At 37.1% G+C, this 17,089-nt stretch overlaps 1 protein-coding gene across 1 annotated transcript; it reads right to left on the bottom strand.

Annotated features, from left to right (window-relative positions):
* Positions 1-991: 991 nt before the first annotated feature.
* LOC107730246 (transient receptor potential cation channel subfamily M member 5-like) lies at positions 992-13,370 on the bottom strand. The gene is given in 26 exon segments (XM_016541017.1): positions 992-1,231; positions 1,393-1,483; positions 1,572-1,644; positions 1,781-1,913; positions 2,151-2,329; positions 2,903-3,091; positions 3,346-3,476; positions 3,578-3,710; positions 3,791-3,909; positions 5,455-5,716; positions 5,816-5,914; positions 6,006-6,118; positions 6,201-6,347; positions 7,085-7,207; positions 8,415-8,558; positions 8,635-8,964; positions 9,067-9,185; positions 9,322-9,418; positions 9,532-9,717; positions 9,799-9,863; positions 9,963-10,140; positions 10,918-11,084; positions 11,167-11,347; positions 11,454-11,604; positions 11,686-11,753; positions 13,294-13,370. Coding segments are annotated over 26 exon segments (3,615 nt in total). The 5' UTR covers positions 13,321-13,370; the 3' UTR covers positions 992-1,121.
* Between the last annotated feature and the right edge of the window lie 3,719 nt (positions 13,371-17,089).

The following is a 17,089-nucleotide window of genomic DNA, read 5'->3' as shown; positions in this document are numbered from 1 at the left end:
TTTGGGGGCAGCATATATATATATATATATATATAATTTTTTTTTTTTATATATATATACATTAATATTTTTACTCAGCAAGGATGCATTGATCAAAATACTTTTACATTGTTACACAGACTATTTTAAATCAGATTTTAAATCTTAAACTTTAAGATTTAAAATGTTTAAATCTTAATTTAGAGATTTTTCTTTACAATTTTAAATCTTTTCAAATCTTTTTATTTTTATTTAAAAAGCAACTTTTTATTCTTTAAGAATCCTGAAAAATGTCCATCATGGTTTCCACAAAAAAAAACAGCACAACTATTTTTAATTGTGATGATAATGTTTCTGAAGGATTATGTAACTGATGAACTGGAATAATGGCTGCTGAAAATTCAGCTTTGTCATCACAGGAATAAATGCCATTTAAAATACACTAGTCAACATTTGAAGTGGATCAAAACCTTTCATCAAAGTTGTCCTAAAACCTAAAACGCGTTCATGTCTTAGGACAACTTTTTTTGATCCACTTCAAATGCTGACTACTGCATATTAAAATAGAAAACAGCTCTTTTAAATTGTAACAATATAGCTGTTTTTAGTGGGTTTTTTTAATTAAATAAATGCAGCCTTGGTGAGCACAAGAAACTTTCAAAAACAATCTTACCGATCACAAACTTTTGAATGGTAGTGTACATATATTTATTAATTGTAAAAGCCTATTGAAATTAGGAAGTAAAGGACTTTGTAGCATTCATACAATGCCTTACAATGCAATTCAATTGACAAAGTTAATTTTACTGATAAAGTCTGGCCAGGTTGTGATAGAAGGGCAAAAAGAAAATTAATATTCTTCTAACTACAAAATAATAATAATAACAACACAATTTCAATCAACTGAAGTGCATTAAATTATAAAATGAGTAAAAATTGATATTTTTATTGTATAGAAAATTTGTATAATGATAATTATAATTTAGTGCCATTTAGCTGCAAAAATATAATGCACAAAGAAATAACTCTGCATAGTGTGTCTCTCGTTTTGCGGCCTGGAGTCTCAATTACAATAACCTATACCAAACTACTATTATTCTATTTCCAGCTAAATAAAACAAATGCATAATAACGTGGCCAGATCACTGATCAATGTAAGGCAGTTTCTTGTCGACACCATATCCTGAATGTCCCGATGGCTGCTGTCGCTTGGCTTCCTGTGGATGTGGATTTCTGGAGCTGGCAATGGACCCTGCAAAACACAGATAGGGTAGTGTTACCTTAGGAGGACCAAACCTCTGAGACAATGGAAAGAAGACACTGAGTAAGAGAGAGAACAAATGAGGCACAGAGATAAAGTCAGAAGAAGAGACAATACAAGGGAGACCAACATAATAGTAAAGAAAGCCTCACCTGGGGCTTTAGGTGCGTCTCTGTCACACTTCAGAGTACTTTTGTGGAAACACTCTGCAATCCAAGACAACACCTCTCCACAATACCTCACCTACAGATGAAGTTTCACTTTCAGTAAATCCATGAACTTAAATGACACATCTCAACACATTCAGCCAGCAGCTACTCCTTCACCTCACCTCAGTCTCCACTGTTGCCATGCGCTTTTCTTGCTCCTTAAAACCCCCAACCATCCTCAGCAAACTCTGTACCCTATGAAGTGTTACACGCAAAAAAAAAAGTAGATTAAAATGGTTATACATACACTCATTCAGCATAGATTTGCTGAAGCCACCTGTAAATCTCAATATAAGAAAATGGGTTAATAACACATCTGAGTGTAACTCACTTAGAGGAGGTGTATCGGAGTCTCTCTGCACTGCTCTCCCTGTGCTCATGCTCCAGTTTAGCCAGGTAGTTCTCCTTCTGCACCGTCTCCCATGTCATCAGCTTCTGGTCCAGTCCAGCCGATAGTTCCCTCTCTAGCCATGACAAGAAAAGAGGAACAAACGTTTAACCACAGTTTCTTTAAATATTTTCTTTGCTTTTTTTCTGACGTGTTCCATCATGTCATGTGCTCCTTTCTTGGTCATTTTCGATATTTCTTGTAACTTGCCTCTAAAAGAAAGTTACAAAATGGGTAGGCCTATTCATTATGAATTATCAGAATAATCTGTACAGGAAGCACACACACACACACAGTTTGAAGATCTACTTACCCAGCAGATCCTGCTTGGTTTCTGTAGTTTTGATGAGGCTGAGGAGAGCTTGAGAGATGTGGCTGATGATGATGAAGGGTGGAGCTAATGCCGGGCGGCTGTGGTATTCAACAATCAGGTTATAACGCTGAAACTTCCAGAAGATGTCTGCATTCTCCTGCACCACCTGGAAGGTGTAGCTGTGGAGAGAGTTTCATGGCATTTATAGTAGAAAAAATGAACAAATAAATAAACATATTCAGTGGTGGCCAAAATTAGAACACCTGACAGATCTGAAAATATTGACCTTTTTTGCCTCCAATACATGATTTCATTTCATAATGTTCATGAAACATGCAGATGGTTGCTCTGAGCATCACAAATATCAGATGAAGTGAGTCGTACTGTTTTTATCCACTTTTAACTTTAATATTTGGTATGTCCACCTTTTGCAGCAATTACAGCAGTACATCTCTCTGGCATAGTGTCAATATATTTCCTGAGAACTTCAACACTAATTTCATCCCATGCCTTCTGCAACTCAAGCCAAAGGCTTTCCTTTGAATGTACAATAGATCTGTCCAGTTTGTGTATGTACTGTATGTATGTATGTATATATACATATACATACAAACAATATAAACACACACACACACACACACACAAAACCTAAACATAACTCTTTACTGGAAAAATGCAAATACATTTGAAACTGTACTTTACTACTCTGCAATGAAGAATTACCATAACATAGATATTAGCCAGACTCTGACCTGAACATGGCAATAAGAAGGTTGAGCAGCAGCACATTTGTGACCAGCAAATAGATGACGAGCAGCAGAATGACCAGCCAGTTGGCGTAGATGTTTGGGCAGGGAGGCAGAGTGCCTAAGATGATCTCCTGCACATCAGTAGTGCAGTTATCATCTGGCATTTTTGCCGCTGTGAAGATACATGGACAACTACAGTCAACAATAAACTACAATAGCTCCACCTAGTGTTCAAGTCTAATAACTAAACACAAACAGATACTGACAGAAATTATCTGACTACATTCATAGAAAAAAAAAGAAGAAAAAAAAAACCTTTAGAATCTAGGTCAATTATGAATCTATGTCAAATAGCTCTCTCTCTCTCTCTCTCTCTCTGTGTGTGTGTGTTTGTATAAGAAATATTGCCTTGGTAACTAACTGAAACAAGTTTGAGCTAAAATTACTAAATTAAAACTGAAAATATAAAGACCCAGTCGATGCGCGGGTCATTGGGGTGCAGAAGGGCTTGTGTCGTCACTCCATACGCTATCAGCCACACGCTCAGGAAGAACAAGAAGAAGAACACATCTTTGATCTGTGAAACCATTTAAAAACATGATGGATGTTTTGGAGGTTAAATGGATGTTTCTTCTGACTATGATTTGTAATTTTAAATGAGATGATGTCAAGTTTCACCATTCTCTCCACAATGATGATTTTAGGCCCGAGTTGCTTATGGATGGCAAAAATGTGAATGAGTCTTAAGGTGAAAACCATGAAGTCCAAAGCAAGAACAGTGCGGCCAGCCTCATACGTGCTTGGGGCCATCCTTGAGAAAACATAGGATTCATATTAAGCACATTGTTACTTTAATGCGGCTCATACAACAGCACTATGTGATCATAATACCTGCATGACAATCCCACCACGAAAAGAGAGATGGCCACCATGTCACATTTGTTCCAGTTATCCTCTACATATAGCTTCATCTTCTTAAAAATACTCATGTCTTCATCTGTGAAGAAACTCTGTGGATCAGAGAGTGTTAAAAATGATCGCATACACTGAATACCAATATAACTGCACTGTGTACTTCAGGAGGATAACCAACTAACTTCAGACCCATCAAAACAATAACTAAACCAGTATCTTCACCTGTGATGCCACTCTTATAAACAACTTCCCTGAACTGGATATGTTCCTTAACCCTTCTCCCAGTTTTGTTGGCACTTTTTGTTCAGCTGCTTGGGCACACTGGCCACTTCACTGCTAAACTGCATTTGTACCTGTTATTTCGGATGAACCCTACACTCCACCCTGCATGTGTATTGTATTGTGTATTGTATATTGTTTGTATTTTCCTGCACTGTATTGTACTATATTATATATGGCATGTTGCATTGTACTGTATTGTATGATGAACCGGTTGTGCTCTGTTGCATTGCATTTTTTACTGTATTTTTGCGATGTACTTTTCTGCAGTGTTTAAAATGTTAGACTTCTGAAAGGCAATTTATATATATTTTAATACAAATTTTCTGTACATTATGAAGATGTAAAGTACAGATTATTAATCAGAGTATATTGTCTGTATCAACATGTCAGGGTTAACTAATACTAGAAAATGAAATGAATTAATATTAAAATTAATTTATGTGAACTTTTAGGTTCATTTTAGAATACCTCCTTAAATTCAAATTACAGTTATGCACCTTATTTGCTACTTCAATACAAATCAAATTAGAATTCACAAGGAATTTTGCGCAACCCTGTGTGTGACCCAGTGTGTCTGAAAACCGGCCACACTACATCAGTGTTATTTTAGTATTATTTATATGTTATTACAGTAGAAATTCATATTTTAAATTATTATTTTAACATTTCAGTTTTCATTTTAATGTTAGTTTAATTTTGTTATATTAAGGAAAGTTATTCTTCCTTGGCCAGGAAAATAATCTTTCTTTGAATTGATAAATGATTATTTTGTCTGCTCGGTGGACGGACAGATCAAGTAATGGTAATATTGATTCTGCTACAGTTAATTCGAAAATCTAATCTAAATATTTATTATTAATCATAACCAGTTATAATTAGTCATAAATATTTCCCTTTTGAGCTGATTTACTACACTATTGTCATTTTTATTATATTTCTATGTAGCTTAACTTTTTCTGATTTAGTTTTAGTAACTTTAGTACTAAAACTTATTTTGAAATTAAATTAAAAATTATTTTTTTGATTTCAGTTAGTTGCTAAGGAAACACTTCTAATTTTAATTTACATTTTTCTTCTAAAATTTACATTTTATATTATTTCTGTTTTATTTCAATTAAAGATTTTTTTAAAGTTTTCGTTTTATGTTAACAATAATAACACTGCTTTACATATTCTAAAGAATCCTAAAATTAGACATGTTAACTAGATATCTATGATAACTATGTTTCTCATATTTTTTGATAAAAAAAACTCAAAGTCATTTCAGCAGAGAACCATAAGAGACTTTCAACATACAAACACAATTTAAAAACAACCACACAGATTTTAAACAATAGATCATTGGCATTCGGTCCTACCTGACGGATTTCCTCCAACACCAGGGTAAAGACCCAGAAGTAGAGGATAATTTCAGCTGCAGACGGGCCATGTGGCAGTGGGGGCCTGAAGTCCAAAAGGAGCACGTAACTGAACAGAATGAGGAAGGCAAAGTACATGATGACATTCCCCATGAACACAGTGCATGGAGCGCTCCAGAAACGATTCCACTTCTGCAGCATCACATAAATGAAAGTTGCACTGCAACTCTGCACTGCAGAATCACCGCCACCTTCAGCAGCGCTAAGAAAAAAAAAAGAAAAACGAAAACAGATGTCTTCAAAAAGATCTTTCAACTTCACTGTAGTTTTTAATCTATTCCAGTATGAAACAGAGGCTTACACTGGGTCCTCGTCTGTGAGTAACAAGGCCTGCTCTGTTTCCAAACTGTCCAGCTCGGCAAACGGTTCCCCTTCACCTTTGCTCACTTTTTCCTCTGCACTGTGACAAATGCACACACATATTGATGCACAATGAATCAAAAATCAGTTTAAATGTCACACATGGAATTAATCACAACAAATGTCCCCACTTGAACTTGACGAGGTTGGTCCAAACGAGGGGAGGCATGAAGAACGTAAGCACGAGTCTAGAGATGGAAGTGTCTGTCCTCATGGCTCCCCACCAGACTTTGGTCAGCAGGGCCTGTGCAAGAGCATCCAGGTTGATCATGGGGATATGGTTGGTTGGTGGCATGATAATGTAAGAATTAGTCATAAGCTGTGACCTGGACACCATCATGAGCAAAAAAACATTTGGCGTCTGCCAAAGTGGCGAGATTCAGGACCGTTGCTTTGCTCCAGCAGCATGTTTTCCTCACCAGGAGCGCATAGGCTCTGTCTTCACTGTTTGAATAACACTCACTGAACAGATCTGTCAGAACAGTGCAGGTATCAGGACTGACAGTTCTGGTAGTTACACTTAATGAAATATTTCATCCAGAAATTAACATTGTGTGTCATTTACTCACCCTAACTCAAATTAACTGTTTGGTTACCATCATTCTTCAAATTCTTCAAATCAGCCGTAAAGAAGTCATACAGGGGTGAGTTATTCCTGATTCTGTTCCTCAGACAAAACTATTGTATGACTTCCGAAGGCTTGGAATACTGCTTTTTGTATGAAGCACTTTTACCATTTTTGGTGCATTCTGAAATGCTTTCCAAAATGTTATTGTATTGAAATGGGACAATGTTGAGTAGACCGTAACAATTTTCTACTATTTGTTTTACTTTTTTTTATCAACAGATTAAGGCCCCTTTTTTAAAGAAAGTTAGCACCATATTTGACCCTGGTATAAACTACAGTGTCAAAGATTTACAATAAAAATAACTGTGACTGTGGCAGGATTATTACGACACGTAGTTAAAAATGACCCAGAGTTCACAGTTTTAAGTGTGAAAAACCATCCATGTCAGTATATCACTAAAGCCACTAACTTTTATTGTAATTAAAAAAAAAGCTTCCTTGTACCTTAATATTGGATTAGTTTGTTCCCTATCAAGTGGTTTGACAAAAAATTTACTCGACAAAGATGAAATGTTTGAATGATTGTGTTCTCCGCTCTGCTGAGCAATGAGCCTGTTGCTTGGTGGTGGTGTGATTCTCATCCATAGCAAACTGCTCGTATTTGGCATTCTTCATACTGCGAGCAGTCTCTGCTTCAGTAGCCAGATGGGCCATCTCCTTCATTATCTTACAGCCCACCAGAGCACTTGCCACGGCCTCCGGGCCCTAAAAAACACAACCAACTATTAAAGAAGAATGTACAATAATGCATTGAACAAGTTAGGGTGAGCGTACATCCTTCTTTTCCCGGACATGTCCTGGCTTGGATTTCTAAACTTCCTAAAATGTCTGGGTTTGGCGCTTTGTTTCCTATTGTCATACCCTCTACAGTCCTCATAATTTATATTTAGACATATTTGCATTGGTTTGACCATTCTCTGTAGAACGGTCAACCTTCTAACAATCCACGATTGGTCGATTATGTACAATGCCTGCACGCTATTGGTCAAATGACTTTTCAGTCATTTCATTCAATAAGTATAAAAACAGCAGACTGATGTCAAAACCCAGAAGACTAATTCACCATGGGTTACCTTAAAGGGACAGTTCACCCAAAAATGAAAATTCTGTCATTAATTACTCACCCTCATGCCGTTCCAAACCTTCGGAACAACAAATTAAGATATTTTTGATGAAATCCGAGAGCTTTCTGACCCTCCATAGACAGCAACGTAACCACCACGTTCAAGGTCCAGAAAGGTAGTAAGGACATCATTAAAACAGTCCATGTGATATCAGTGGTTCCTCCTTAATTTTATGAAGCTACAAGAATACTTTTTGTGCGCAAAGAAAACAAAAATGACGAATTTATTCAATCTTCTGTCATTTTTGGGTGAGCTATCCCTTTAATTTAAGATTTTCCTCTGGGTTTTTAAAATTAGTTTTTTTTCTATTATTGAGCAAAAAAAGGTCTATGGTAAACATAACTTGACGATACTTAGATGTTTTGCAGCAGCAGTCTATTGGAAAACAAAGCCAAAACCAGGACATTTTAAGCAATTTAGAAATCCTGGCCAAAACATGCTCTGGAAAGAAGAGGACATATGATCACCCTAAATACTTTGCATACAGTACAAATAAGCCAGAACTGTGAACCTCAAAATGCAAAAACATAAACAGTAAATTCATTCAGTATTTATCCTCAGCTTGTCAGCACTTTTGTTCATGCAAATTGCTCTTTGTTCACCCACCCTTTTAACGTTTAATCTGTGAATCCTACTAATGTCATCTGTGATACTCAACAGCAAATGACTGGTAATCAATGGGACTTAGGTACTTACACCTGTTAAGGTCTAAAGAATGAATTGTGAACATGTAAATGGACTTAGTTTATGAAAATGAGCTCATCACTCATATCGGTTTATTGACTCACCATTGCCCAGAAGTAGTTTGCCATTTCCTGCCTATTTTGCAGGATAGCCCAAAGGAAGAGGTCTCTCCAAGGGTTATCACAACGACGGTCCATGTCTGGGAGGTTTTTCTGGCTGTGGAAAAGCCGGCCTTTCCCCATCCTCTCCTGCAGCAGATAACATTTTATAGCAGGACTGTAGCATGGTGGGTTACGTCTAAGTGCGTGTTAAAGGCCCACTCACCGCTGGAAGTTTTTGGTAAAAGCCCCTACAGGTGTCATCAAGAAAGTCTTTGAGGACTTTGGAGACCTCATGGAAGGTGAAACGAGGCCTGCGGTCACCGGGTTCAGTGTGAGGGTGTCCTGACATCCGTTTGTTAGCCAAATGAACCTGATGCTTTTTCAGGAGCAGGGTGTGAAGGAGGTTTTTTTCAGAAACAGAGCAGTAGAGTTCCTGAAGACGGCCATAAGTTAGGAATTCATTTATGTTCACGCCGTTATCCACAAACAAATGCACAAAGTCAGGCTTGTCATTTATCAATGCCTCCATCATCACCTCCTCCAGGTCCTGAGCCTAAAAGAGCGTAAAGAAATATTGTGTATGAGAATCCAAAAAACCAAAAGGCAAAAAGTAGTGATAAACTAAATACAACTAACAAAACAATTTTGTTCTCACACTCCATGCCACATCCCCACTGAAGATCTCACTTTTAGCAATGTCCACCCTATTCTAGGCCACAGCCAGTTTCAGCTCATCCAGGAAGTCCTGTGCTTCCTGACTTTGACTCTTACAAGCTGAGCCCAGACAAGAACATTTATGAACTCACTGACATCATTATGCAGAAAAATATAATTCCTACAAACATTCAAATAGAGAAATATACCATTCCCCCAGATGTTTGCTGGAGTTAGTATAAAATCAGTTACACACCTTTAACCAAAGCTTTGAGAATTACTGTGTCCAGTTCTGAGTCCTGCTCTGGGTCATGAACTGTCAGCAGGTGACCGTGGTCCAATATTCTCTGGATCTAATGGACAAAATCCAAGTCTTTACACACATAACTTGTGCCTAAAACAGCATGATCCATCCTTGCATAAAAACACAATGTCTAGCTATCTTAAAACAAAGATAGTCCTTTACCAGTTTGACCCAGGAAGGGATTTCAGTGCTGTGTAGGCCATTGGTAAAGGTGTGTATCAACAGCTCTTGGACCATGTCAGCATCCCAGCAACCTCTGTCCATCAGGGTCACTAAAATATCAGCGACTCCTCCTGAGCCAGCTAAAATCAGCCAGGGTATTGAATTCTGAATATTCTTGTACATTTTCTGTAAGAATGGATTGAAAGTGAATAATACCATCATGCTACAACAAAACACTTCATTAGATATACTTGTGTTAAGAGTGACCTGCAATATCCTTGGCTCTCCATGAACCAGAAGACATAAGACAGGGATTTCAATACTGCCTGTGCCTGTTAGAACAATAAACTCCTTTGAAAATATATGCACGAGAACATAAAACACTGCTAAATTTACAGAGACATTCGGGGAGAAAATGCATCTCAACTCACCCCCATATCCTGTGCGCTGCAGAGAGATGTGTTTGAGCATCTCGACTCTCATCTCACCAGTGGCTCCAGGTCTCTGTAGGTCCTCGTCCACCAGAATGAAATGAGAATGATTGCAGTCCAAAGAGTACACTGCACCGTGGGGAAGATCCTCAGATGGATATTTTGCTGGATGGTCAGGCTAAACAAAAATACCAAATTATAAAAAAGAAACAATGTTTAACAACTTATAAAAACAATTTTCATTTGATTTTTAAAAAATGTATTTGTACACATAAATATTTAATGAAGTTATAGAGTGGGAAATTTCGTAGGCCATACCGGAAGTTAGCATCACTCTGATTTTCTTGACAAAAAGCCAAAAAAAATGTTCCACTAGCTTTTGGATTAATGCAGAAAAACTCAGTGACCAACAAAAATTCTGAAGCCTAAGTACAATCTCCCGAAGTAAAAAGATAAAGTTAGGCTTTAAACAAACTACACAACGTTTGCATGACTTAACATCGTCACCTCTTGAGCTCATTCAATCTTACAAGTTTGAGTTAGAATAGTTTGAAAGAGTGCAAGTATAAACACAACGAGGCTGTAAAAGAATAATGTCGCCTTCAGCCTCTGTAGTCCTATTTAGACACTTAAACCGCCATTTTTAAGACATGTAAAAGCTAAAAACAACACAAGTGAGGTATTACTAATATATTTTATATTATATAATAAATTGTGGAAACATCTTGAGCATGGGTAAACCACGAAACAAACAAACAACAAAAAAGATGGAAACTAAGTGCAGGAATTCTAACTTGTTTCTGGGTTTTAGGACTCATTTCTGCAGCACTCTCTTGTGTAACAAAAAGTCCACATGCTTTTTCCATGCAACTGAATCATATAATTGTAACATAAATCACATAATTATGACATCAAAATGTATCACTTTCTATTCATGTCAGCAGGAAGTCCTCACCCTTGCAGCCAGCAGAAGATCTCTGTTCTGAATCATGTTCCAGGGAGCAATTCCAATGGCCACCACTCTCACCTTAGGGGAAGTGCTCGCTAGAGAGTGGTCCCTTACAGCCTGACCCAGGTTCTGGGTGATGCCAAAACGCAAACCACTGGTGAGGATCCATGCCCCTGTGTGGGTCAAGGGTCATAGGTTTGTAACAGTCAAAAAGAGATTGCGATTTTTGTTTTTAGTGAACAATAAATTACCCACCTGTGCTCTGTGCTGCCTTCACAAGACCTTTCCTAAGTGTGTCCCTCAGCCAGGGCTTCATCTGAGCCACTTCATCACCTCCCATTAGTGCCACCACCAGATGAGGAGGGGCCAGACCCCACTGCTTAGTCAACATCTGGTAGATTTCAGCTGGATCTGTGGAGCTGGTTACCCTGACAAACTGGACTGACAAATAAAGTCTGTGAATAATGTGCACAAGCTTGAACTCATTAGTGGTGAATTTGAGTTACAATGAAAAGATTCTATAAATATCTGTCCTTATATACCTTGCCCCTGGTCCGACTGACTCCAACAAAATCAATATCTCCCAAACGTCCGGCCATCCATTAGGGTTTATCAAACCTCTCATTGCCCTTCTCGCCCATTTGAATAACAGACTCTGTAAGCGGGGTGTAACACTGACATCCCGGTAGAGAACTGCAAATAGTGACACACAAGCTCAAGAATTTTGAACGGTGTTAAATATTTAGTGGTAATAAGTGGTGCAACTAGTCTCACCCGTGTTCTTGGGACTCAATCAACAGTTCCCCACATCGCAGACACCTCCTGCCCTGCCATAACACCCCCTACAGACAGAATTAAAATGCATTTGCATCCCAGTCCAGTCAGGTGCAGTCACAGGAGCTGCTGATTTGTTCAGCGAGGCACTTCAGGTAGTTGGAAATGTTTATGTAAAGCAGAAGCAATTTTCATTTTCATTCTTTACACACATGCAAACACGCCCTCCCTTCTGGTAAAGGCCGAGCCACATATGAACTGAGAAACTGATGTGCTTTTTACCAACCAGAGGTAAAGTTAGAGTCAGAAAGCAAAAAAATAGCAGGCAAGCAGAAAGAAAGAAAGAACAAGTTAAAGACAAAAAAGTAGACACTAGATTTCAGCTGCATGGTGTTTGAATATGGAAATATGCTTTAACATAAAAAATGAATCATTATAAACACTGATAGCAGCCATAATTGATCACCCACAGAAGTAGTCTATGCAATTGACAACTAAAGCTTATTTGCATCCTGGTCAACAAGTGATTATGAAGTCAGTTCCCTCATGTGGTTGAAGAGGCACGGACAGAAACAGCCATAGTAAAAGCAGTCAGGAACAGAAGTGTAATGCTATAAAACCATTTCAGGCAGTTCACAGCATGTGATTGGTGCAATCAGATCTGAATGAGCTTGATTAATCTCTTTTCAATCAATTTGATCCAAATGCTATCAGGTCCAGGTATAGCTTTCACCATGCCTGCTTCATGCCAGCCATTTTAAACCTTTCGAAACTTCCAGTTTCCTAATGGTTGCCATTCATTTCATTGTTTTTAAGCAGGAGACGCAATATGGTTTGATCAGTTAACATGCAATTGCTCCCAATTGCTCCCAATCGGCATTCATTGTGAGCTGCTCATTGAATGTTTATGTAAAACGTGAATACATAATAATTGATTTGTGAAGGGAGGATGTGATTATTGAAAAGTACCAGTGACACTTATGCAAACATGACTGATGTGTGTGTGTGTGTGTGTGGGAGTGTGGAGAGGTGCAGGAGCTGCCCATGATTTGACTAGGGGATGAGATGGGGTGTATGATGAGAGAAGAAAATGCCATAGACACTGCAGCACACAAACACAATCATTTGCATTAAAGGTCACACACAGACATTAGATCCATGAGGAAACAGATCTTTAGCAATGACACTTTATCAATTAATTGTTTTTACTATTATAAAAATTTTTTCTACAACATCATTTTATCTCTCCATAGACTTTTTTTAAAGAAAATATATTTTCTTCAGTGTCCAACCATGTACCTGAACAAAAGTCAAGACATTAAAACACACAATAAAACTAGAGAGTTTGTCCTGAAACCAGTACCTTGAAATTTCAGAAACATCTTAGGCTGTAGAGGTATGTGAACAATAATTTGAAATGCTAAGCTTCACATATAGGCTATTAGTCACAAAATGCAAAATGAAAATATTTTCTATATTAACGTGGCTGCATCTTTACGTATTTTGCTGTGAACGTCTTTTTCAGAAACTTTTCAACAATTTATATTCAACTCCACAGAAATGATCTGGAATCTCATGCCATGTTTTTTGTTAAAAGAGCTGACTTACCAGAGGAGTATCCTGATGCCCCAGCATATCTGGATGTTGGCTTTGCTCTTGGATCCTCTAGGCCCCTACAAGCTTGGGCAGCTCTGAGTGTCACCAGGAAGTGAATCGGAGGGTTTATGATGACAAAACCACTCCCTAAACAACCGCTGCTACCTACATTCAACCACTTACCTGCCTGCCTCCACCACAAGCATCCCTTACAGTAATACAGCAACAGGAAAATAGTTTCAAAATAGGTGATTAATTTAATTTACATGCTTACTATTAGTTTTTCCCTCATTAGATTTAGACATTTGAAATGTTTGAAACTTTGAAGATTTTAAGACTGCTTAAAATACCTTGGAGGACTTTTTCTAAATGTTGCTAATTTGTTAAAAATAACTTTTTTTAACACATGAAAGCTTCTTAAACTTTTCAGAATTCTTAGATTTGGAAAAAATAGAATTCAAAAGACTGTTGTAACTAGAATTAAAGAAAGACACCACAGGAGAATATAGGTAAAATAAATAAATAATATACATCATATCTGATTAATCCCCAGCTGATTAATCACAGTATATAAAGACAGTTGATTTGTATTACAAGTTTTCTGAAATGTTATGTTTAAATATGCAAATGAAGCATTATGCATAAATATCCAGAACAGATATCTGAGCACAGGATAAAATCAGGTTCAAAATTCTTGTCTCTTTTTGTTGATTAGAGTTTCCAAACGGAAATTTGGATATATCTTTTTATATATATAGCATATATATATTTTCCATTTAAAAATATAATTGAAATCTACAGGTGCAAATAGATAAAATGTCATAAAATAACACTTAAATGTCTATTAATGTAACGTTTTTTTTCTACGAGTCTGAAAGTTATGGAAATTAATTTTGTAGGATATTTTTAACTTACACGTTATTAGCTGACGTCTGACGTTAGTCTGCAGTTGCGCGAGTTAGCCACTAGGTGTCAGCAACTCCTAAATCACAGCACGAAGGCGAAGAGGATGTCGAAGTCGTCCTTAAAATGTGTGTAAAATCTACCACAGGCTCTGTCTCGATACATTAAAAAAAAACTGCCTCGTGGGGCAGTATACGGTAGCAGGAAGGTATCATCGAGATGCCTTGAAAGCTGGTCTGAATAAAATCAGGTTACTTCAGAGATCTTGCCGACTAACTACGCAGCGGACCATATCAAGTATGTAAAAACTTAATTTCATATATTAAGGATGAGCTAGGCCTAATTATTTAAGAAACGGATGCTATCTGTTAAATAGCTAATACATGCAAGTTAAAGGGGTCATATGATGCGATTTAAATTTTTCCTTTCTCTTTGGAGTGTTACAAGCTCTTGGTGCATAAAGAAGATCTGTAAAGTTGCAAACACTAAAGTCTCAAAACCAAAGAGATATTCTTTATAAAAGTCAGAGCACACCTCGCTTTTCAGACCGATTAGTTTTGTAAAAATCGACGCGTTTCAAAAAGGCGGGGCATAGAGGAGAAACAATAACAGTATGTGGAAAAATAATGTGTTTTTTTAACTTTAAACCGCATAAACACATTTCATTACACAAAATACACAAAATAATGTTCTTTTTAGCAGCATCATATGACCCCTTTAAAATATTAAATGTGAAATATCTAAATGTATAAGTATATATAGAATGTGCGTTGCTCTCACGCAGAGCGAACTTGGCTGATATGCAGTGTTATTAACATTGCTGTGATGTTAACCGTATCCTGGGAAACGTATTAACACATATTGTAGATAATGTAAAATGTATTTAACACTTAATTAGCATGTTTTATTTGGGTGGGCAGCTGTAGCTGGTGTTAGATTCGAGTTAGGCCTTTACACAGAGTAGTTTGTTCCTTATTGCAAAGCAAATCTCGTCCGCTCAAGATCGTGACCGCGGCCATCTTGCGAATGCGCTTGACGTCATCATCGGCCGTTGGTTGAGCTTCGCGCGCCATTGGTTGACACCCAGTGTTGGGGAAAGTTACAATATTGCGTTACTTATTTGAAAAAGTAACTCTCTTGTAAATTAAAAAGTAATGCGTTACTTTACTAGTTACTTGAAAAAAAGTAATCTGATTACGTAACTCGCATGACTTGTAATGCGTTACCTCCAACACTGTTGACACCCCGCCCAGCGGCATCAGAAGTGCGCAAATGGACTCTATGCATGACACACAGCCTACGTATTTCCGGTGAAATCTCAGGGCGCATAAAAGCGTCCGGTCTGTATTTAACCATAGCGTGAGTGCATTACCAGCCATTTGTCAATGAACGATTAATATAAACTGATATTTCTATATTTTATTGCTATAATATAACAAATTAAATATACCACAGTAATGTAATTATTTAATGAAGAGTTCCATAAAGTTTTAACATCCGTGAGGGTGGTTTGTCCCGCTATTGCTGTGTCCCGTTTTGTGAGGCTTCCAAAAGTTTTTTTCACACTTCTCCCCTGGATGAAGAAACTCACAACAAGTGGATTCAGAGTAGTAGATGTAAGGATTTTAACATCACTTCTGATACTACAGTCTGCAAAGTTACACTAAGAAGGACGACAGCATATGGTTCTACACTAGGTAAGATCTAAATCCTTATTTACATTACTATATTTACCCAGCACAATGTAGGCTTATTGTGAATTTGTTTTGTCGCTGTGGTTGCCCGTTTGTTTAAAAACCTCTTCTGTGGGTCTGGGCGATACGTGTTAACGAGTTAATAGACGATTCCCCTAAAAATAAAAATAAAGCTCTCATCATATACTCAACTTTGTCGTTTTAAATCCATGGCTTGCTTTCTTCATTGGCATACAGAAATGTAAATAATGTTAGTGTCAGTCAGCTGTTCAGATATTTTTTCCCCACAGAAGACATTCATAATGGTTTAGAATGACTCGACGTAGAATAAGCTAAAACCCCAGCTAAAATAATATTTTCATAAGAGTACTTGCATGTCAATACATTATACATTATATATATTTAAAGTAACCTTCAGGTTCAGTGTAGACAACCTAATTTGCATTGTTATTATATTGTGTGGTGTGTATTTTCTGAAAACATGTCTTGCATCCAATCTAGATTTGAGATGTAGAACCATTTAATGGCCTTTTGGAGAGTTACTGAACCTGCTTCCCACATGGTTTGTGTGACCAGAGCAAGGACAGCTACAACGAGGAGTGGAGTTGGAGTAACAAGCAATGCGATGGTAAATATTGATATTATATTGGTTGTGACAGAGAAAGAAAATGTTATATTTATTTTTATTTTTTGATGCACACGTTACATGCATGCATCATAATTATTTAAAATTTATTTTGACAGTGTCAGTCTCTGCAGCCCTTCGATGAGTTCCTCCTCTTCATGGTTCAACTTTCAGTCGGTCTTCCACAGAGAGATCTGGCCTTACACACAACACTTAGAATGGATTAATTTGGTTTTATTTGTACAGACTAGAATATAAAATGTAAATTTAATATAATGCAAATGCAAATATATATATAACTTTAATACAGCTTCTTGCTCACCAGTCTAATCTAAACATGCAAATATAAACATGTACATTTTAGAAACTTTGATACGGTGTAATAGTTATGTAAAATACAAATACTAATAACTGTGATAATGTAATGTTTTTTTTATTTCTTTTCACACTTCTGCCACTTGGAGGACTTATAGGTCAGGCAGATCGCTGGTGACACCACTAAAGCGTTCTCCTGAGATGAAAAACAAAGGTATAGTGTAAATTGACCATTAAAGAAATAAAAATCTTCCACCACTGTCATTACATG

This window comes from Sinocyclocheilus rhinocerous, unplaced genomic scaffold (genome assembly GCF_001515625.1).
Source record: "Sinocyclocheilus rhinocerous isolate Xijiao unplaced genomic scaffold, SAMN03320098_v1.1 scaffold368, whole genome shotgun sequence".
Lineage (NCBI taxonomy): Eukaryota > Metazoa > Chordata > Actinopteri > Cypriniformes > Cyprinidae > Sinocyclocheilus > Sinocyclocheilus rhinocerous.
Note: the sequence above shows the minus strand (reverse complement) of the source record. Positions and strands in the feature narration are given on the sequence as shown.